This window comes from Stegodyphus dumicola, chromosome 7 (assembly GCF_044657685.1).
Source record: "Stegodyphus dumicola isolate Sdum_Otavi_A_Nest chromosome 7, ASM4465768v1".
NCBI lineage: Eukaryota > Metazoa > Arthropoda > Arachnida > Araneae > Eresidae > Stegodyphus > Stegodyphus dumicola.
In genome coordinates, this window is record NC_140774.1 from 174,618,557 (window position 1) to 174,637,598 (window position 19,042).

Consider the following 19,042-nt stretch of genomic DNA (forward strand, 5'->3'; position numbering starts at 1 on the left):
CTCATGCACTGGTCAGTATAGATAATAAAGGCAATGCAATTTACAGTACAAGCAGCACAGTTTACAGTACAGGCAATACTCTTTGTTGCCATTAAAGTTTCATTGCACTTGTCTATGATCTGGAAATGTGTAAGTTTTACGGCAAGTGCCAACGCAGGATGATAGTGCTTAACAGGTTAAGTAAATAAAGACCATAGCCACCTTTTTAACATACCATATAAGCAATTATTACAAAATAAAACATATATACATACACATTAAATTTTGCATTTATAAATTACTAATATCCATAAACACAAAAAAGTGATAAAAACTGTATAAATTTTACAAGGAAATCAACAAGCTTGCACCTGTTTATTTTCTGCCATTTTTGAACTCATGGCATATACCTAAAAGTTTTTTTTGAACTCATGGCATATACCTAAAAGTTTTATCTAATACTTTACATTTAGAACCATAGCTCTAGTTTATAAAGTTTACTCTATCAAGTTCTTAACTGCTTGCCTGATTATCCCGAGTTATCTTGAAATCGTATATATTGCAGCTAATTATTATCCCGAGAAAACTCGGGTGAAGCAGAATTTGTCAGTAAGATTTGTTATATCATGGTTTTATTTGTTTTATCATGGCCTGTACTGTAAACTGTGCTGCTTGTACTGTAAATTGCATTGCCTTTATTATCTATACTGACCAGTGCATGAGGAAAGACATATACTTCTAGTTGTAGGTTTCTTTTTTTTAAACGTATGGCTTGGAGGAAACGAAAGGAAATATTCAGCTTTAACTGGCAGTTTGCCAAGTTTTGTTTATTTCGCGGTTCTTTTGGCGAGATTGGTCACGAGTTTCCCTATTGTATAGTATATGATGGCTTGTGGGTTAGTAATGTACAAAGTTAAAAAAAAGCAAAATAATTGCGATGATGAAAGATAGCGACAGCGATGATTTTTCAGATAGTGATAATGAAGAGGTGGACATAGAAAATAGTGGAAGTGATTCTTCTGAATGTAGTCTTATTGAAGATGACAGTTCAAGTGATTCGGATTCAGACTATTTGCCGGCAGTTCGTCAATGGTGTACAATTGAAAAAACGAACTTGCCACCCGCACCTGGTCATTTTGCTTTTACTGCCAACGCAGGTATGAAGTTCAATATTGATATCCATAATGTTTTGGAATTTTTCTATAAATATTTTGATAATGAATTGATTGACATTATTACAATTGAAACAAATCGATATGCAGAAGAGCATGCTCGTAGACTGCATTCAAAACCATGGTGTTCTACTTCTCAAAATGAAGTAAGAGTTTTTTTGGGAATATATATTCTCCAAGGTGTTATTAAAAAAACCAGATCTGCAAGATTATTGGAGTAATAATCAGTTGTGGAATGTCATACAGACGATTTTGTCAGATAAAGCAAAACTTGCACTTCAGCAACAATGATGCATATGATGCAAGTACACATCCTTGTCCAAAGCTAAATAAGATATGGCCAATTCTGCAACATTTACTTGAGAAGTTTCAGAGTGCGATTATACCTGAAGGAGACATAACAATAGATGAAAGTTTACTTCTTTATAAAGGAAGACTCGAGTGGGTACAGTACATCCCTTTGAAGAGAGCGCGATTTGGAATCAAGAGTTTCTTACTATGCGAATCTAAGAGTGGGTACGTGTGGAATGCCATGACATACAGTGGGAAGGGAACTAATTTTGATAATTCATTCGATGATTTTCCTATGTCAGCCCGAGTTGTGACGACTCTTACAAAACCACTGCTGGACAAAGGATATTGCCTTACCATGGACAATTTTTATAACTCACCAGGTTTGGCTGATACGTTAGTCAAAAGGAAGACTGATGTGTGTGGAACACGTCAATTGAATAGAAAAGATTTACCCCGAGATCTCAAGACAAAAAAATTGAAAAAAGGAGAAATTATTGGGTATCAAAGAGGGAAAGTAACTGTAATGAAATGGAAAGATAAGAAGGATGTTAGTCTAATTTCCACAATACATACGATCGAAATGCAGGATGTGACAAATAAACAGGGAGAGACAAATTCCAGGCCTAAATGTGTAGTTGACTACAATGACAAAATGGAGGGTGTAGATAAAGTCGACCAGCATTTAGCTGCTTATTCTACACCCAGAAAAAGAGGGAAAAAGTATTATAAGAAGATTTTCTTCCATTTATTGGATTTGGCCTTATGGAATTCCTACATCTTGTACTGTAAAGCAGGAGGTTCACGATCACCTAAACAATTTAAAATGGAAGTGATTGAAACACTAATTTCAGAAAATCATCGTGACGAGTTTTCTGCCACATCAGGAAGACCCAGCATTAGTCCTTCACCACTCAGGTTAATCTCAAGGCATCTTCCAGATGTTATTCCTGCTACTGAAAAAAAAAAAAAAAAAAAAAAATCAAATCCAACGAGACAGTGTACTCTGTGCTCCCGTAAAAGAGATTCCAGAGGTAAGTCAGTAAGAAAAGAGACCAGATACCAGTGTAGAGAATGTCAGGTATCACTTTGTGTTGTCCCTTGTTTCAAAAACTATCATACAAAGACTAATATTTAACTTTTGTCCATTTGCCCGAGATAACTCGGGATAGTAAACTAATATTAAAACTAAATGCTTTAACACCTGTAAAATATTAAAAATTCAACTTAAAACCTACATATTTTGTTTTGTTTTGTTTCCTTGTACTTAATAATAAAATAAAAAAATGTGATGTTTTTTTGCAATTTTTTTCAAAAAACTGTGTAAGGGAAGCGGTTAATCATGCCATTCCTGAATTTCGTATTCCACTTGTACACATGCTGCAGTGATAAACATGCCCTACCATAATAACATTATAACATACTTATAGAAGATTTATTTAATGCTTTTATAAAATATAAGTGGTTTTCCTGAGCTTAAAAATGCATCTGAAGTATGTGATGTACATATATATTTTATAATAAAGTATGCATCAATTGAATAATGCAGAAATTTATCATATATGTTACAATTTATAATGCAAAATAAAATTTATTGCAAAGATGATGTAACACTACACAGGGAAGTCAAACAAAAACTTTAAAAACATAATAAACATTCAATTTCCCATGCCATTGCTCTGTAAGTTGGCAGTACAGTTAACAGTGCTTTAAAGAATGTTTATCAGGTGGCGGCATACTGCAGACAAGGTAAATGCTGCCACAATATCAGTTTAAAATGGCTGCCTCATTTGTGACATGTACCAATGAATCATCATACGTTTTCTGAGCAATGAAGTTTTGAAACCTATTGAAACCCATTGATGAAGGAAAGTCTAGTATGGTAGGGCATGTTTATCACAGCAGCAAATGTACAAGTGGAATACGAAATTCAGGAATGGCATGATTTATGTGGCAGATAGTAGTTGCAACCATTACTGTGATACTATTCCACATCTGCCATACTCACCAGACCTCGCCCCAAGGGATTACCACATATTTGGATGATCACTCAAAGGGAGGATGGGAACAAAGAAATATTATTTTAATGAAGAGGTGCACCAGGCAGTGTGTGAATGAGTGCGCACATGACCACTAGAATTTTTTTCCACAGGAATGTATGCATTTCCTGTGCACTGGAAAAAATTTCTTGAACAAAACAAAACAAAAAACCTTTTTTACAGCAATCTGCATTCAACATGTAAGCAAAAGTTATTCTGATTCAGGAAATAGTTAAATTAAAAAATTCTTTGCATGAAAATGCTGTCATAAATTGTTATCCTTAACTAATAATTAATTAACAATGTTTATAATTTGCAAAGTGTCCTCCTCTATCTTTCAATGAATGTTGCAATAAAAGATCCTGAAACAGATGTAGTAAAATAACTTTTTCCGCTTAGAGAATTTTTCATAATACTGTTTCTCTTTTTCTCACATGTAGTCTCAGCCCACATCGTTCTAGTCTTTGGAATTTCATCCAACATGTAAATATATTAAATATAAGCATATTTTAAATTTTAAAATAAAAAAGTAAGGATTTAAACTTAAAAAACATAGGTATGTAAACATACCATACATGTACATAAAACTTAATTCCCCAATATGCTCTACTGCAAATAAAGACGCAATCACATTTAAAACAGAACATTATTTTACGACATTTTTGTGTGTCTGATCCATGATTAAATTTTTGACATCATGCAGTTAATCAAGGTGCTTTATTTCTAACCAAGATGATTTCATATTTAATAAAGAAAACGATTTTATGCCCTTTCTGTGTGTGTCTGGTGACCAAAATTCATATTATGTTTATATAGTCATAGGGAAATAAGACTAATTTCATAATTAATCTTATTTCTCTACTCTTTTGAATATTAATCTGATCTACTTTTTTAACATATTTTTTCCACTTTTGATGAACAAATTTCAGAGTGAGGATGGTTTTTGGCAATATATTTTTTTTTTTTTTTTGCCCCAAGAAAAAATGTCATTGAAAGGGATCAGATTAACATCTGTTTCAAGGTCATTGATATAAACATAATGATGGCCATAAAATATATTAGACTAAAGCTTTTATTAATTTTAATCCTTCCTAAATAATAATTTCACAATAAATAAAAATGTCACAATTTTTAATCCTTTTTTAGAAGTTTGAGATGCTAATAAAATTTTAGAAATCTGACTTAAAAACATAAAAATAGTTAAATAAAAAGGTTTGGAATTTAAAACAAGCAAAATAATATATTTTTACCGTATTGACAAATTTGTGATGGCAAGAAGAGTAGCTCTTTTCAAGCAAGGTTTTACACGAACCAAACCTTTTAATAAAATTGCTTGTAAAATCGAATAAAGACCTTTTGTTACTAAATGACCCATGATATTAGCACACAGCTGATGCATTGCAGGTTTCAAGGCTTCTCCTGAAGTCAAAAGATATTTAAATTACAATAAATTACACATATAACTATTTGAACAAGACATACATCAAATTTTAGAAAAATAAAATTGAACAAACAAAAAAAGTTTTAAATATGCCTTTTAAAGGGATATTACCTTGCTTGCTATGTAAAACTTTCCACGTCCCTGTACTTGTAAATGAAACTAGCATATGCAGAAACAACATCAGAGATTTTATATCCTGAGGCCACTCAGGCTTTAATAACAGGAAAAAAAGCATAACTTTACATTGAATAATGAAACATATGTGACACTTTTAATTCAAGCTATTTATGAATTTATAATAGAAAAAAATTTACAGGACACAAAAAGAGATTTTTCAATTTTCAAAAAAAAAATAATTCTGAACTAAAAGAAAAATATGAATTAATATTTTTAAAGTTCCTTAATTAAATGGATCTGTATTCAAATACATTTTAAGATATTTTCAGTTACATGAAAAGCATTAATGTTTGAAAACTAATAATATTTGATACTATTTAAAATTATAAAACATTCTTCCAGATAAAAAAGCATTTGAAATGGTATAATTACACCAAATTTATTTATTTATACATTATCTACATATGCAAAAGCTTTCTTGGTAATAGTAATTAAGTACGATTTTACTTCCAAAAGACACTTCAGGTTAATTAAATTAATAATAATTAAAACTAAAATATTTCATACATGCAGTAAATAAGTTCAATCAAATATGCAATTAACAATACTGAAGAACTAATTTTAAATCTTAATTTTCTAAGAATAAGTCATACAGCAGAACCAATACAAGAATATAAATTGAAATAAAGCCTGAATGATGACAACAGTTCTAATGAGGACTCTTTGTAGTTTGCTCATGACATGAAGAGCTCTAAATAAACCAAATGTTAACTATTTCCTTTTTTGAACTTTCCAATAGACAGTCGGGGTTCACGTAGAGAAAGTCTTTCAAACAAGAAAATGTCTCAGTGCCATATTAAAAGCATTGTGGAAACATCCACAAAGTGTACATGAGAAGTAAACATGATCTTGAGAATAATCCTGGCACAAACTTTCAGTTTAAAAAATGGAATCCATAATAATAAATACCAAAATTCCAAGCCAATAATTTCCCAAATTCTGAATTTATGGTTGAGAAGCTATTTAAACAACCTGAAATATTAGACTACTACATAAAACCTAATACAGTTTAGATGCTTTAGCAGGAAATCAGAATTAAATTAAGCAGTCCAGGCTCACTAGCATACCAGGTTTCTTTCTAAAACATTTTGCAGCTCTATGAGACACTTTTCGAATCAACAGACTTAATACCACAGTTTGACATAAGACATAATAATGACATACAGTAGCTCAAATGTAGAACACACTTGTGTATAAACAGAAAAAAAAAAAAAAATACTGATAAATTCAAAGAAACTATTCATTATTTTGCTGCATAATTAATTATTATATGCTATAAATTTTATTTCAAGATTTTAGTTTTTACAAATTGTACTTTTACAGATACAGGTATAATAAAGTCTTATATACCAGTATGAATGCATGTCTACAGAAATCTACAAGATTTTACATTTTTGATTCTATGTGAATAACTGAAAGAAATAAATACATAAAATATATTTTTTTTAATTATAAAGAAAATGAATCTTATACTTCTTAAAAGATCATTACAATTATAACTTTCTATTAATAAAATTAAATAGTCATTAACAATAACAATTCTTGGATTAAATTATTACGTAAAACACATTACTTATAATTAATAATTACATATTAATTAGGAGTCTTTTATTTTGACATTTACCTTCAGAGTTTTCAAATACAAACAACACTGCCATAATAATGTTTTCAGGTGATGTATCCAGGCTACAGCAAGTTCTTTATTGAAAGCTACTGAAATGTAGCTTTTCTGTAAAGCAAAGCAAAGCAAACTTAAAAAATATAATAATGACAGAATTTAATTCAAGAAACATTTCACTATTCTAACACGAACTGAAATTTATCTTAAAATTTTTTGGTACTTTCTGAAGATCCCAAACCCCTAATTTCATCTGTTGGAATAATCATATTTTTGAGTAAATATGACAATACCAAGCACGCATGCACCTAACATGTGTTCAAGTACACATGGATTTACATATTTTGTTTTTAATCATCATTCTGCTAAACAGAGTCCCCTTGATCTTTCATAGTTTTCTTTTGCCTTTTTTGTCAAAATGAATCATAATGGGACCAAAGGGTTAATAAAATATTTTTTAAAATTTTTATTTGTGAACAGAACAGTACATATGATGCTGTAAAGATAGCCTAAGGTAGCCAAATAGAGCAGTATCTACACACACTGGCCAATGAATAAAAAACATTTCAGATTTTCATTTGAATGTGTGCTAGGGATGAAGTCTGCAATTTTTTTTTATGACGTAGGTTACATGTGGTTAAAATGCTAGTATAAGTAAGGTGTAAGAGTGCTTTTCATGATGAATGAAGTAAAATGGAAAAAACGGCAGATCTTTCATCATTTCAAAAAGGCTTTTTATAGGTGCCCATTTATTTAGCAGGAGTCTCGATTTCAAAGCTGGAAAATCTCACTTGGTTCTTAGAAGCAGCCATATCAAAGGTTTTCAAAAGCTGGAATCAGAACCCACACTCCTTCTCTAGATGACATAACTGTGGTTAGAGCACAGTTTTCCAACACAATGGTCAGCATCATCTCCGACGCATTGTACAGCAGAACAGGGACTCTAACGTGCTTCAACCAACACAAATCATCAACCAAGGCACTTCCCAACAGATATCAACTTGAATCATGCACAGAGAATTACAGAGGATAGGAATGCATAGTTGGTGCCTGTGAGAAAACCATTCATTTCTGCTCAACATGCAAGAATTTGTTTGCAGTGGTGTTGGTTGAGAAGACACTGTACATATGAGGATAGGAAATAGGTAATGTGATTGGACAAATCACGTTATACCTTAATTTTGCAATGATGGAAGACATTGAATTTGGCAAGAACCCCATGAAGCCATGAATCCATCTTGCCTTACTCACACTGCGCAAGGGTCTGGTGGGAGTATCATGATATGGGACATGTTCTGCTGGCATGGAAGTGGTGCCCTGGTGTTCCTCAAGGGTAAACATATAGCCATGAGATGCCTAAATATACTGGCAGATCAAGTGCACCCTGCAATATTCCATTTTTACCCTGATGGCAATGGATACTTCACGGACAATAATGAAACTATACATTGTGCCAGTCTGACTTCCAACACCTTCCCTGGCCACTGTACAGCCCAGATCTTAATCCTAAAGAAAATGTGTGGGATATGGTAGAAAGACACAACTGACAGCACTCTCCTCTTCGATTTAATTTACAAGAAAAGCTCATAACAAATGCATGGTGTTCTCTGGACATAAATGCACTCCAGAAGCATGTAAACTCATTTCCCAAATGAATCAGAGCATTTATCGATGCCAAAAGGCAGTCCAATAAAATATTGATTTTTAATTCATTGGCCAGTGTGTGTATCAGCTGTAAAGATAACCAAACAAATGTTTCTGCCAATTCATAAAGTTGGCAACTTTTCAAAGTTGTACAGAAAGTATCTATTTTTTTTGTAATATTTAGATTTAAAAAAAAATCTTAAAAACATTATATATATATTACTACATTTAATTCAGTTTAAATTTGTAGAATATAAATAATACAAATACTTCAGTGCTATAAATTCTACAAATACTAAAATACAATTTAACTACAGCACAAAAATAAAAAAAATATACAGATATGCATAATATGCACAATTTTAATTTTATTATCTATTTCAGAACTGCACTGTAAACATTTAAAACAGTAGAGTGGACACAAAAACTTTTATGTTAAAACATTACGTACAACACTTTACCTTTAAGGAATCACTATCTACACTTGCTATGATATATTTGCAAACTTTTTCAAACCTCTGAAAAAGAAGTAACATTTAATAAATAAGTTCCTCAATAAGCATTCATATTAAGACATACAATATTTCACAATTTTTTCTTTCATAAACAGGCACAGGATGAAGCAAAGGCAACACCTGTGCATCCAAACAGGCATATTATGTATCGCCAGGCCTTGCTAACTACTAAAGTTCTGCTCTGGGTGGAATTCCAGGGCAGAACACTCTAGGCTGCAGTCTCAGGCTTTCTAATCTTTCTTAACCTCTGAAGAGGATTTTGGCTCACCATGTATTTTGATTGTCCCCTTTTCAAACAAACAGTATATGCTTACAAACATATATACCTTCTCTGAGATTTGAACTCAGACTCTTTGGTATGGCAATCAGCATCACTAAACATTATAACTTATGGGTGGCCATCTCATAAACAACAAAATGCTGTGCTGGATTGAATTATTCTTTATTAACATGCTAATAACTTACCAGATAGTAAATTATGCATCAGCCATTGAAAAATTTATTTCACATATTAACAAAGTATATCTCTATTTATATAAACCGAAATATTTATATAAACCGTGACAATCAAGTTCATAGATAGAAGAATATAATTACGTATGGTTTTCAGGCTTTATGAAAACAGGCTGAATGATATAAATGCATGATTAGCAGAGTACAGATACAGTGGTACCTCGCGATACGATTTTAATCCGTTCCTGGACCAGGATCGTATCTTAAAAAAATCGTATAATGAACAATGTAATCTTATGTAATTTAATTAATTCGTGCAATGCCCCATATATAAACACCAAAATCGTCTATACGTAATAATAATTAGTCACAAAATAGTATATTAAGTACCACATACACACAATAAACATTTATACCACATTTATAAATTAAAATAACCTTATAAATAAATAAAAAATAAAAAGAAAAATTAATTTCACTTACCATAAAGTACTGTACAGTCAGCGAGGGATAGTTTTTATTACGACACTGATAAATTGCGCACAGCGTTTATAAAACTTAGAGACACAGTAATGAAAACTTAAAATTAAATTAAATTTCTTTTAAAATTAAATTTCTTATGTAAAATTACAGACACAGTAATGAAAACTTAAAATCAATTTTTTTCAATAATTTTTATCTTTTGTAATTTTTTTTTTTTTGCTTTTCTTTTTTTTAACTAACTGAACTTAAAATTTGAGGTGATACATCATCGTCTTCACTTTCCTTTCTAGTTTTCTTACTAGAAACACTCGCTTCTTCACTTTCTGGGGCACTTCTCTTCGAAAAATATCTATCTAAAGAAGCCTGTTTCTGACGACTCCTCAAAATGTTTCGAAAATGACTCATACAAATGTCATTCACATTGTCCATTGCACGAGCTGTATGCATTTTTTCTGGGTGCTTTTTTTCAATAAAACTGTTTAAGTTTTCAAACCAACCGATGGCTTCCCGCATTTCCGTAGATGTCAGTGCCACCTCCACCTCCTCCTTAACACTCGAATGATGTTCCTCTTGAAGATCGCTGATTTGCATCGCCTCCAATACCTTCAAGTCATCAGTGTTGAGCTCCTCCTTGAGCTCGTCGAGTAGGTTGTCAATGTCAGCCTCATCGACAACAAGCCACAAAGACTTTGACAGAGAAATAATTCCTCCAATGGAGCAGGATCATCCACAGCTTCTTCTTCAGTAGGGATTTCGAAACCCTCAAAGTCTCGTTCTGCAACCACAGCTGCCCAGAGTTTCCTCCATGCTGAGTTCAAGGTGCGCCTTGAGACCTCACCCCATGCCTTTTCTATGATTTTTAAGCAATGGACAATGTTGTAGTGACTATTCCAAAACTCACGGAGTGTGAGTTGCATGCTCTCTGTCACTTCGAAGCATCGTTTGAAAAGGTGCTTCGTGTAAAGCTTCTTAAAATTAGCAATGACTTGCTGGTACATAGGCTGGAGGATGGAAGTGGTGTTCGGTGGCAGATAGAGCACTTTGATGAAGTCGAAGTCGGGATGTATCTGTTCTCCAAGGCCAGGAGGATGAGCAGGGGCATTGTCGAGCACAAGGAGGCATTTTAGAGGAAGACCATTCTCCTCTAAATATTTTTTCACTGCAGGTCCGAAGCAGCAATTAACTCAACAAATAAAAGCCTCGTGACCCAGGCTGGACCTCCAAAAGACGACGAGCTTATCCTTCGACACATTATGTGCCTTGAAGGCACGAGGATTTTCTGAGTGGTATACCAGTAGGGGTTTTATTTTTAAATCCCCACTGGCATTCGCACATAGGGCAAGAGTAAGCCTATCCTTCATGGGTTTGTGTCCAGGAAGTTTCTTTTCTTCTTCTGTGATGTATGTACGATGGGGCATTTTCTTCCAGAAAAGCCCCGTTTCATCACAGTTGAAGACTTGTTGAGGGATGTAGCCTTCATCGAGGATTAACTTTTTGAAGGCCTTGATAAATTCTTGCACTGCTTTTTCATCGGCGCTGGCAGCTTCCCCATGCCTGACCACGTTTTTATCCCCGATCTCTTCTTGAATCGTTCAAACCACCCATGAGATGCTTTGAACGTTGGGGCCTCTTGTGTTGATGTCCCTTCGCCTCTCTGGGCTTTTGCGAGGTCTTCAAAGATTGCAGTGGCTTTATGGCATATAGCAGCTTGTGTTATCGTATCACCAGCAATTTCCTTCTCTTTCATAAAAATAAGAAGAAGAGTCTCCATCTTGTCATTAAGGGCAGTTCTATTGTATGAGAAGGTGGTAACGCCCTTTGCAGACTTGCTGGCTTTAATGGCTTCTTTATTCTTTATAATGTTACTAATCGTCGATTGGTTTCATCCATATGCATTAGCAATAGCCATGATGCGCATGCCACTTTCGTATTTTTTTATAATTTCCAACTTCACTTCCATGGTTATCGATGACTTTCTTTTCCCCTTATCACCACCAGCACTAGAAGCACATTTAGGACCCAAGGCGAATAAAGTTTATCACAAAATAATATTACGATCACACAATCACAAGAATATCGTATGAACTGTATGAACGCCACACGGTCTCGAGAAGGAGAGAACGATATCACATCAACGCTTTGTGTGGACTCGGTATCCTACGATGCCGTGATGCCGACCAATAGGAGAACAGGATTTATAGAGAAAGGAAGATGACGCCACGTCGACCAATACCAGAACAGCTTGAATAGTGACGCATGAGGTTTGCCCGTAGCGCGCCAACTTCAAAACAATTTCAAGCGGCAAGAGATATTGGGATCGCATCGCGAAAAATGTATCGTTTTGCGAGCACGAATATTTGCGATATTCCACTTCGTATCTTGAACACATCGTATCGTGAACCCATCGTATCGCGAGGTACTACTGTATTATACTTAATTCTACAAAACAGAACCTAATGTATAGGAAGGAAGATGCCAATTTTACAGTTATGTAAAAACTTACTATGTAATGAATCCTCACATTCAGCACACATCACAGCACTAAGTAATCTTCAATTAGAACAACTGCTAAGGATTTGAAAAAACTCGATTTTGCATGTATTTCCAAACTTGAGGCATCTACATAATTAAACAGAAATGCATGTGCTCTTCAGTCTCATATCCGCTAATAGATATTATTAGCTTCCATATGAGTACCATTGTCTGATTAGTTCTTGCTAAAACATACAATATCTTATCAAGTCAAAAAATCAATTACTGAGAGCAAAACTATAGCGTATAAATATCAAAATATGTAGCATATAACCAAAACTATTAGAATATAATAGCTATGGCTTTACTAGAGGTGCTATTTAGTCAGCTATTACTTTTCTTGTCACAAAGAGAGCTTGAAAGAAATCTCACAACAGTTACGAGACAAACAGAATTTTTAGCCTAAAGGGCATTAGACCACCGCTCATTTGGGCGCAATGTAAGATCTGAAAGCATTCAGATTTTTTTAAAATTTATTTTAATGTGTGACATACAAAAGACTTCTTTTTCCCACCAAAATTTTTAGGATATTTTGATTTTTCAGGTTTGAAGATGTCGCAACATGATTTAGAAGGATTTTATTATTGTATGAGAGTTACATAAGTAATGTTTACAGCATCTGAAAATCTGGGGTAGTCTATATTTTGAGGTACCACTTGGATTATTACCAGGTTGTTTTTGTTTCATTCAAGGCAACCTGAGTATTTTACGGTGTATGTTTTAGAAACTCTATCATGATATGATTGGTTGTAATGCGTGATCGTGCTGATCTTGATTGTTGAGAGACCATTAAATAAGGATAATTTCTGTGTTGGATGTTGGTTAGGAAGTGCTTATTTTGTGCTTTACACTGTATAAAATGACTAGTGGTAAACTGGGTATTTGGTGTTATAGAATGAGGGAGCAGAAAGTGGGTTTTTTTTTTTTTTTTTTTTTTTTTTTTTTTTTTTTTTTAAGCAGTTGAGGGCAGAAGAAAAGAAACTTTGTTGGATGTAAATCAGCGGAATATCTTACGAAGAAGCTCAAAATCTGAACTTTGAATGATTCGAAGTTAAGATTTTGAGCGTGAAGGTGCAGTTACCCCTCACTCCCTATTTTTAACTTCGCTAATTCTTTGTCCTTTGTGTTACATGTTTGATCAGATAGCCTGGCTCAGTAAAAGTAGGCGGCCAGTGTAACTCTGATTAAAAATCCGGTTATAACCACGTGCAGTGCTGATAAGGACCACGTGTTTCTGAGACTCTTTCCCCTTTAGTTTTTTTCTTTCTAGGTATTTCTTTCTCCTGATGAGGAGGGACCTTTAGCTGCCCTCGAAATCGACTGATTGTTTCAATATACTTACGCTAAATACAAGGTTGTTTTTACGATTTTGATTGTCACATTAACGTGTTTCTCTTCTAGTCTTGTAAAGCTAATTAAAAAAGTATCTGATGCAGAAATCATCTGCCAGGACCATACATTTAGATCTTTTAGGCAATGATGAAACATTTATGAAGTGAAGATTACATAAAAAGGCATCTCATGAATTACAAACAAAAAATATATCAACAAGTTTAAGATTTTAAACAATTTTGAACAGCTACTTTCTACAGATATTAACTAAGATACTCTAACTATCTACATTTTAACCCTTTGTGGCACAGTGTGTCCGGTCTGGGCACACCGAAAAATTTCCTTCTGTACGCACAGAAAAATTGAATGAAAAAGAATTTTATAGGTTACTCTGAACCTTCTTTATTTATAGTAGATGGCAGCACAACACAAACCAGTCCATATATTTTAGCCATGTTTAGTTTTTTAAGACCCTCATTTTTCAAAGAAATCTTCCAGATTTTTTAGGGTATAAAAGAAATTGTTTGAAAAGAAAGTTCTATGTTATTTTTTTGGCTGTATACCAATCTCCTCATTCCATATCAGTTTTAAATTTTTACCTTGAAATGTTGCCTAAAATCAAATGGTGACCCCAAGGTGTGCCCAGACCAGGCTCACCGATAATCTAGGACAACTGAGAGTCTGTATTCTTTGTTTCCTCGCATCTCATCAGTCAGTTCATTCACAACAATGCTCATTTCAGCACTCTTTGTGAAGCTCGATTCAATCAGTGTGGCCACTTTGGGCACACTGATTGAATTTTGTGGGTGTGCCCACACCCACAGAATTAAATGATAAGTGTTAGCTTCACAAAATTTTACTTGTGTATTCCTTTAGGCCTAATTAGACTGCCTACCTTCTTTTTTTTTTTTTTTTTAAATCAAAACTCCAAAGGCAGCGTGCCGGAAAGGGTTAGTGAAAACATACATTACAACTTGGAGATGATTATGATTCATTCTTTGTAGGAAAAGAAAATATAATTTTAAAAATCAAGTATACATTAACAATAAATTAAGCATTTTTTACCTGCAAAGAAAAATAACAGATACTTACTTCCCTATCATTGCAATCTTCATTTATAATAAACATGAGTTTTCTTATTGTTTTGTACATATCAATGGCTAAATGAAAAGAAAGATATAAAAGTTAAAACAAGTAATTTATCATTACGATTTAGTGTTTTCTTTAATTTAATATGTATTATCATAACAATGATTAGACAAGTTATAGCTGCATAGCAATAGTTTGAAATAGTTGACAAATGAATACAACATTTTTAAGAATAATATAGAATATACGCTTGAATGTTTTGGTTTAAGATTGAACAGAAGGAACAATGATAAAATAATTATATATCACTACAAAAAATTTACAATAATAAAAGATGTCATTCAAAGATTGAATGATTTATTTTACAGATGAGACTGAATGAGTGGAATCTTTTACCAACAAAGTGTGCAGCAACAGAGAATGCAAAGGCACTGAGTCTGTCAGAGCAGGCCAGTCCAACTCAAAAGACTTTATGCGCCTCTTTGGAATTGCATTTTAATCTAGTAGGCTGTATCGTATATATATAAATTTTTTAGGTGAAAATTTTAAAACAGAATACATTTTATTATTATTCATAAATTAACAATAAAACAGTTAAACATTTATGACTATATGCAAATAATTCTAACAACAATAATTGATAAAATAATCAAACAATATTATATTGCTAAAATGAATAGGATATTTTTTTTTCTTTTCTTCCTTTAGTTTTTTCAGTAGATTTCAATCCTTTGTAGTTGCAGATAATTGTTTCATCAGTTTTATCATTGTTCAGATTTTCATCAGTTAAGGTCACCTGCAATTTCTGTTTCATGAATTTCACTTTTGAAAAAAAGGTTTGCAGACATTAATTTGATTCAAAAGCATTTATAACTTTTGGTGCCAGATTTCTCAAATTATTATTATTTTTTTCATTTGTTATGTAAGTGACATAAAATTTTTTAGGTTGATCTTTACATTATGGTAACTTGGCGTTTTTTGGCGAAAATTTGGCGACCAACTCTCCTACAGCAACCCTCTATTTTTTTTTCCCGCCGCCATTTTGTCTTCACGAAGTAAAGACATGTTTCTTTTCTTTTTATCTACTGAACACTTCTTCCAACAATCTACTAGCCGAATTACACTTATGCTAGAAATTTTATCTAACAAAACTGCTTAATCATGACAAATATTCACTGCAAAATTGGGAAAAAGTGCACAATACCATACTTCTTACGCGTTTTTCAAAATAACACATACACATAAAACATGTACACGCTGACTTATTTTTACTTAAAAAAACATCCCAGAATTGCACAAAATTAGCATTGCGCACACTCTTCACTATATCCATGTACACTGCTTTTTTCTCATAAATTAGAAAAATTTCACGAAAATACATGATAATTTTCTCAATCTTTAAACCCGGTAAAAAGAACATATATGAAATTACCTGATCGCGAAAAAGTATTTACCCTTTCCAAATATGAACATTTCCACATATAAAATAAATAAAATATCCAAAAACTTTTACCTCTAAATCATCTATTACATTATACACATCACCAACGAATTCATACCGCAACTATTACAAATACTTAGTGTCAGATATTTAAATTATTTCCATGCACGTTTACTTCAACTAAAACGTATACCAAATTCCTACAAACATAAAATTCACAAAATAACTATCATTTAATTAAAATATAATTAAATTCAAAACACTACTTAAAATATAAATGAGCACATACATTAAATTAATACATACATAAATACCCATTTCGAATTCACTTTAGTTACGGCCATGGGATCCAAAAATTCACGAACACTGTTTCACACAACACAGAATAAAGCCAAATACAAAATTTCCAGATTTTTTCCCGATTTCCCCCCTTTTCTGATTAAAGAGCCGTAATTTGTCCATTAATATCACATGACATATCCCACGATCTCTCATTTCCCTCACACAAAATAATGCGTAATCGGAACTGAGTACTGCTCACATTATTACCAAAGTCCCAGGTAGTAACCTTTATCGCCTCCAAAATGTCGCCAAACTACCAGTTACCATATTGTAAAGATCAACCATTTTTTATTCTGATGCTAAAAAAAGTGTTTCAATTTTTCATTGCATATCTATTATAGTCAACAGTCGTTAATTAATAATTTTCAATTGCTTCTGGTGTGCGTGCGGACTGCAGACGACCTGTGTGAGGAAGCTTTCGCGCCCGTCCTGAAAGCGTTTAAACCATTCAGAAGTTCTTGAGCGGGATAATGCTTCCTTGCCATAAATATGTTTTAACATTTCGTAGGTTTCCGCGTTTCCACTAAAAAGCAGAAATCCAAAAATCACTCATCATTACTTAATTTTGGTACTGCTTTTTCCTTCTCTTTCATAAACAAAATAATTTTATGGCATAACTGAAAATAATAATAATAATAATAATAATAATAATAAAAAAAAAACACTGTAAACAGTTTCCATGACTTTACCACATTTCATGATCGAAATGCATAACATAAACAGAGATATACAATTTATAATAATCCTTTGATATATAACCATTCTATAAATGCCTAATATAATGAAGAGGAACACAATATAGTAACTATCACTTCAACAGTTTCAATATGCCATTTCTTACCAAAACTGCACTATGATTATAACAATATTTCAGATGATTTTGTTGTATAAATATTCGGTGCAGAGAAATTTAGTATTTTTTGGGGGGGAATAAATTAAAACTGAAAAAATAATTTTGAATTTTTCAGCAAAAGTTTAAGATGTAACATTAAATTTTTGTAATTGCAAATAAATGTGAAGAACAGAAGCATATGAAACCTTGGGAAAGAAATGAGCTAAATTTTATTTTGGAGGGTTATGCATGAGTTTTAAATAAAACAGCCTTCATTTGTATTTTAAAGAGATATGACAACATTTTTCTTTCAATAAAAGACAGATTACAGAGTATATTTACCTGGAGGTAATTTATTAGATTCCGTGAAATCTTTAAAATTTTCATCAAATTCATTTCTGATATCATTTTTTAACCTTTGCCTTGAAAAATAACCACGTGCATAAGCCTACAACAGAGTTTTAAATTATATTCATTGAGCATAAAGTACCTTCAAAACAAAATACAACACACACTTTATAATGTTATATGCAAATATATTATCATTTTAAAAATTCAGGTAAAATAAGTAATAGCTTACAGGAGAAAAATGTAGAATAATGTAGAAATAAATAATAATCACAGTTTTTAAATTTTATGTGAGAACAAACTCTTAAAAACTTACCTGAATTGTCAAAGCTGCTTGTTCTCGCTTTTTTTCCAACGCTCTTTCCAGTCGAGCGGCTTTTGCTTGCTCTAAAAACTGATCTTTGCTGTTAACGTTAGATATTTCAAACATTTTTGCAAGTACTGATAACCTTTAAGAATATAAAACTGGTGCATTAATGAAAAAGTCATACATTAGATTAAAATTTACAAAACTAAGAACTGAAGTTATAGATAAAAAAATTACTTTTTAATGAAAGTGGAAATGAAACAGATAAAATCACAGATATAAAGATATTTTTTGCATCACAGGAATACGGAAGAAAGCTATTTATGATTATCTCCTTTTGATACAAATCAATGCAATAAATAAAATATTAATGACGTTTCACTTTATTATATACATATTAAGGTAAAATTTCATCATAAATCCTATGTCAGTGACTGACACGGAAGTCGTTAAAATATCGGTCTTCAAATTTTATTCCATTATGCATATATACATGATATGAAATCAGTGTTTACACTTTTGACATAACAACAAATTTTTGCACGCAAAAATATCGCACTTAATGTTTCCAAAACATTCAACATGTTGCCAATTGCAGTTTTAGAAATATTGAAGCAATTCGTCTACTTTTATCCAGATCTTTCATTTTCAATGTATGGTAAAGCAACTAAAACACAAATGCTAATATTTATGGGATTTAATCAAAAAAATTTGATATAAAATTCACTTTACCAATTAGATATCTACCAAGTTGGATCCAAGGCCAACAAGATATCTAGTGGGCCTTGGTTCATTAGGTAAACATAATTCTAAATAAAAAGAATTTTATATCAAGTTTTTTAATTAAATCGCATAAATATTAGCATTTGTATAAAACCATAAATACTAGCAACTAGATATCTAGTTGGCCTCGAATGAACTAACTTTATAATAAATGATGAATGCAATATTTATCATTTTTACTCTCTTCAAAGAAAATAACAGCAGAAAAGCTCTTCAAGATATTT

The 19,042-nt window shown here is 32.3% G+C and overlaps 1 protein-coding gene across 3 annotated transcripts in view; it reads right to left on the minus strand.

The window, feature by feature from the left end:
• LOC118188566 (ubiquitin-protein ligase E3B) overlaps positions 1 to 18,604 on the minus strand; it is an 83,370-nt gene extending 64,766 nt beyond the window's left edge. For 2 of the 3 annotated variants that reach the window (XM_035359029.2, XM_035359027.2), the window contains exons 1-8: positions 18,273 to 18,604; positions 18,045 to 18,177; positions 17,723 to 17,828; positions 14,769 to 14,836; positions 8,823 to 8,879; positions 6,724 to 6,828; positions 5,034 to 5,133; positions 4,732 to 4,900 (exon numbers count right to left, since the gene is read on the minus strand). In XM_035359029.2, the coding sequence (XP_035214920.2) occupies positions 4,732 to 4,900; positions 5,034 to 5,133; positions 6,724 to 6,828; positions 8,823 to 8,879; positions 14,769 to 14,836; positions 17,723 to 17,828; positions 18,045 to 18,158 (719 nt within the window). In that variant the 5' untranslated portion in view covers positions 18,159 to 18,177; positions 18,273 to 18,604. Of the gene's footprint in view, positions 1 to 4,731; positions 4,901 to 5,033; positions 5,134 to 6,723; positions 6,829 to 8,822; positions 8,880 to 14,768; positions 14,837 to 17,722; positions 17,829 to 18,044; positions 18,194 to 18,272 lie in introns of all 3 variants that reach the window. The other variant, XM_035359028.2, reaches the window with a different exon arrangement.
• Positions 18,605 to 19,042: the final 438 nt, after the last annotated feature.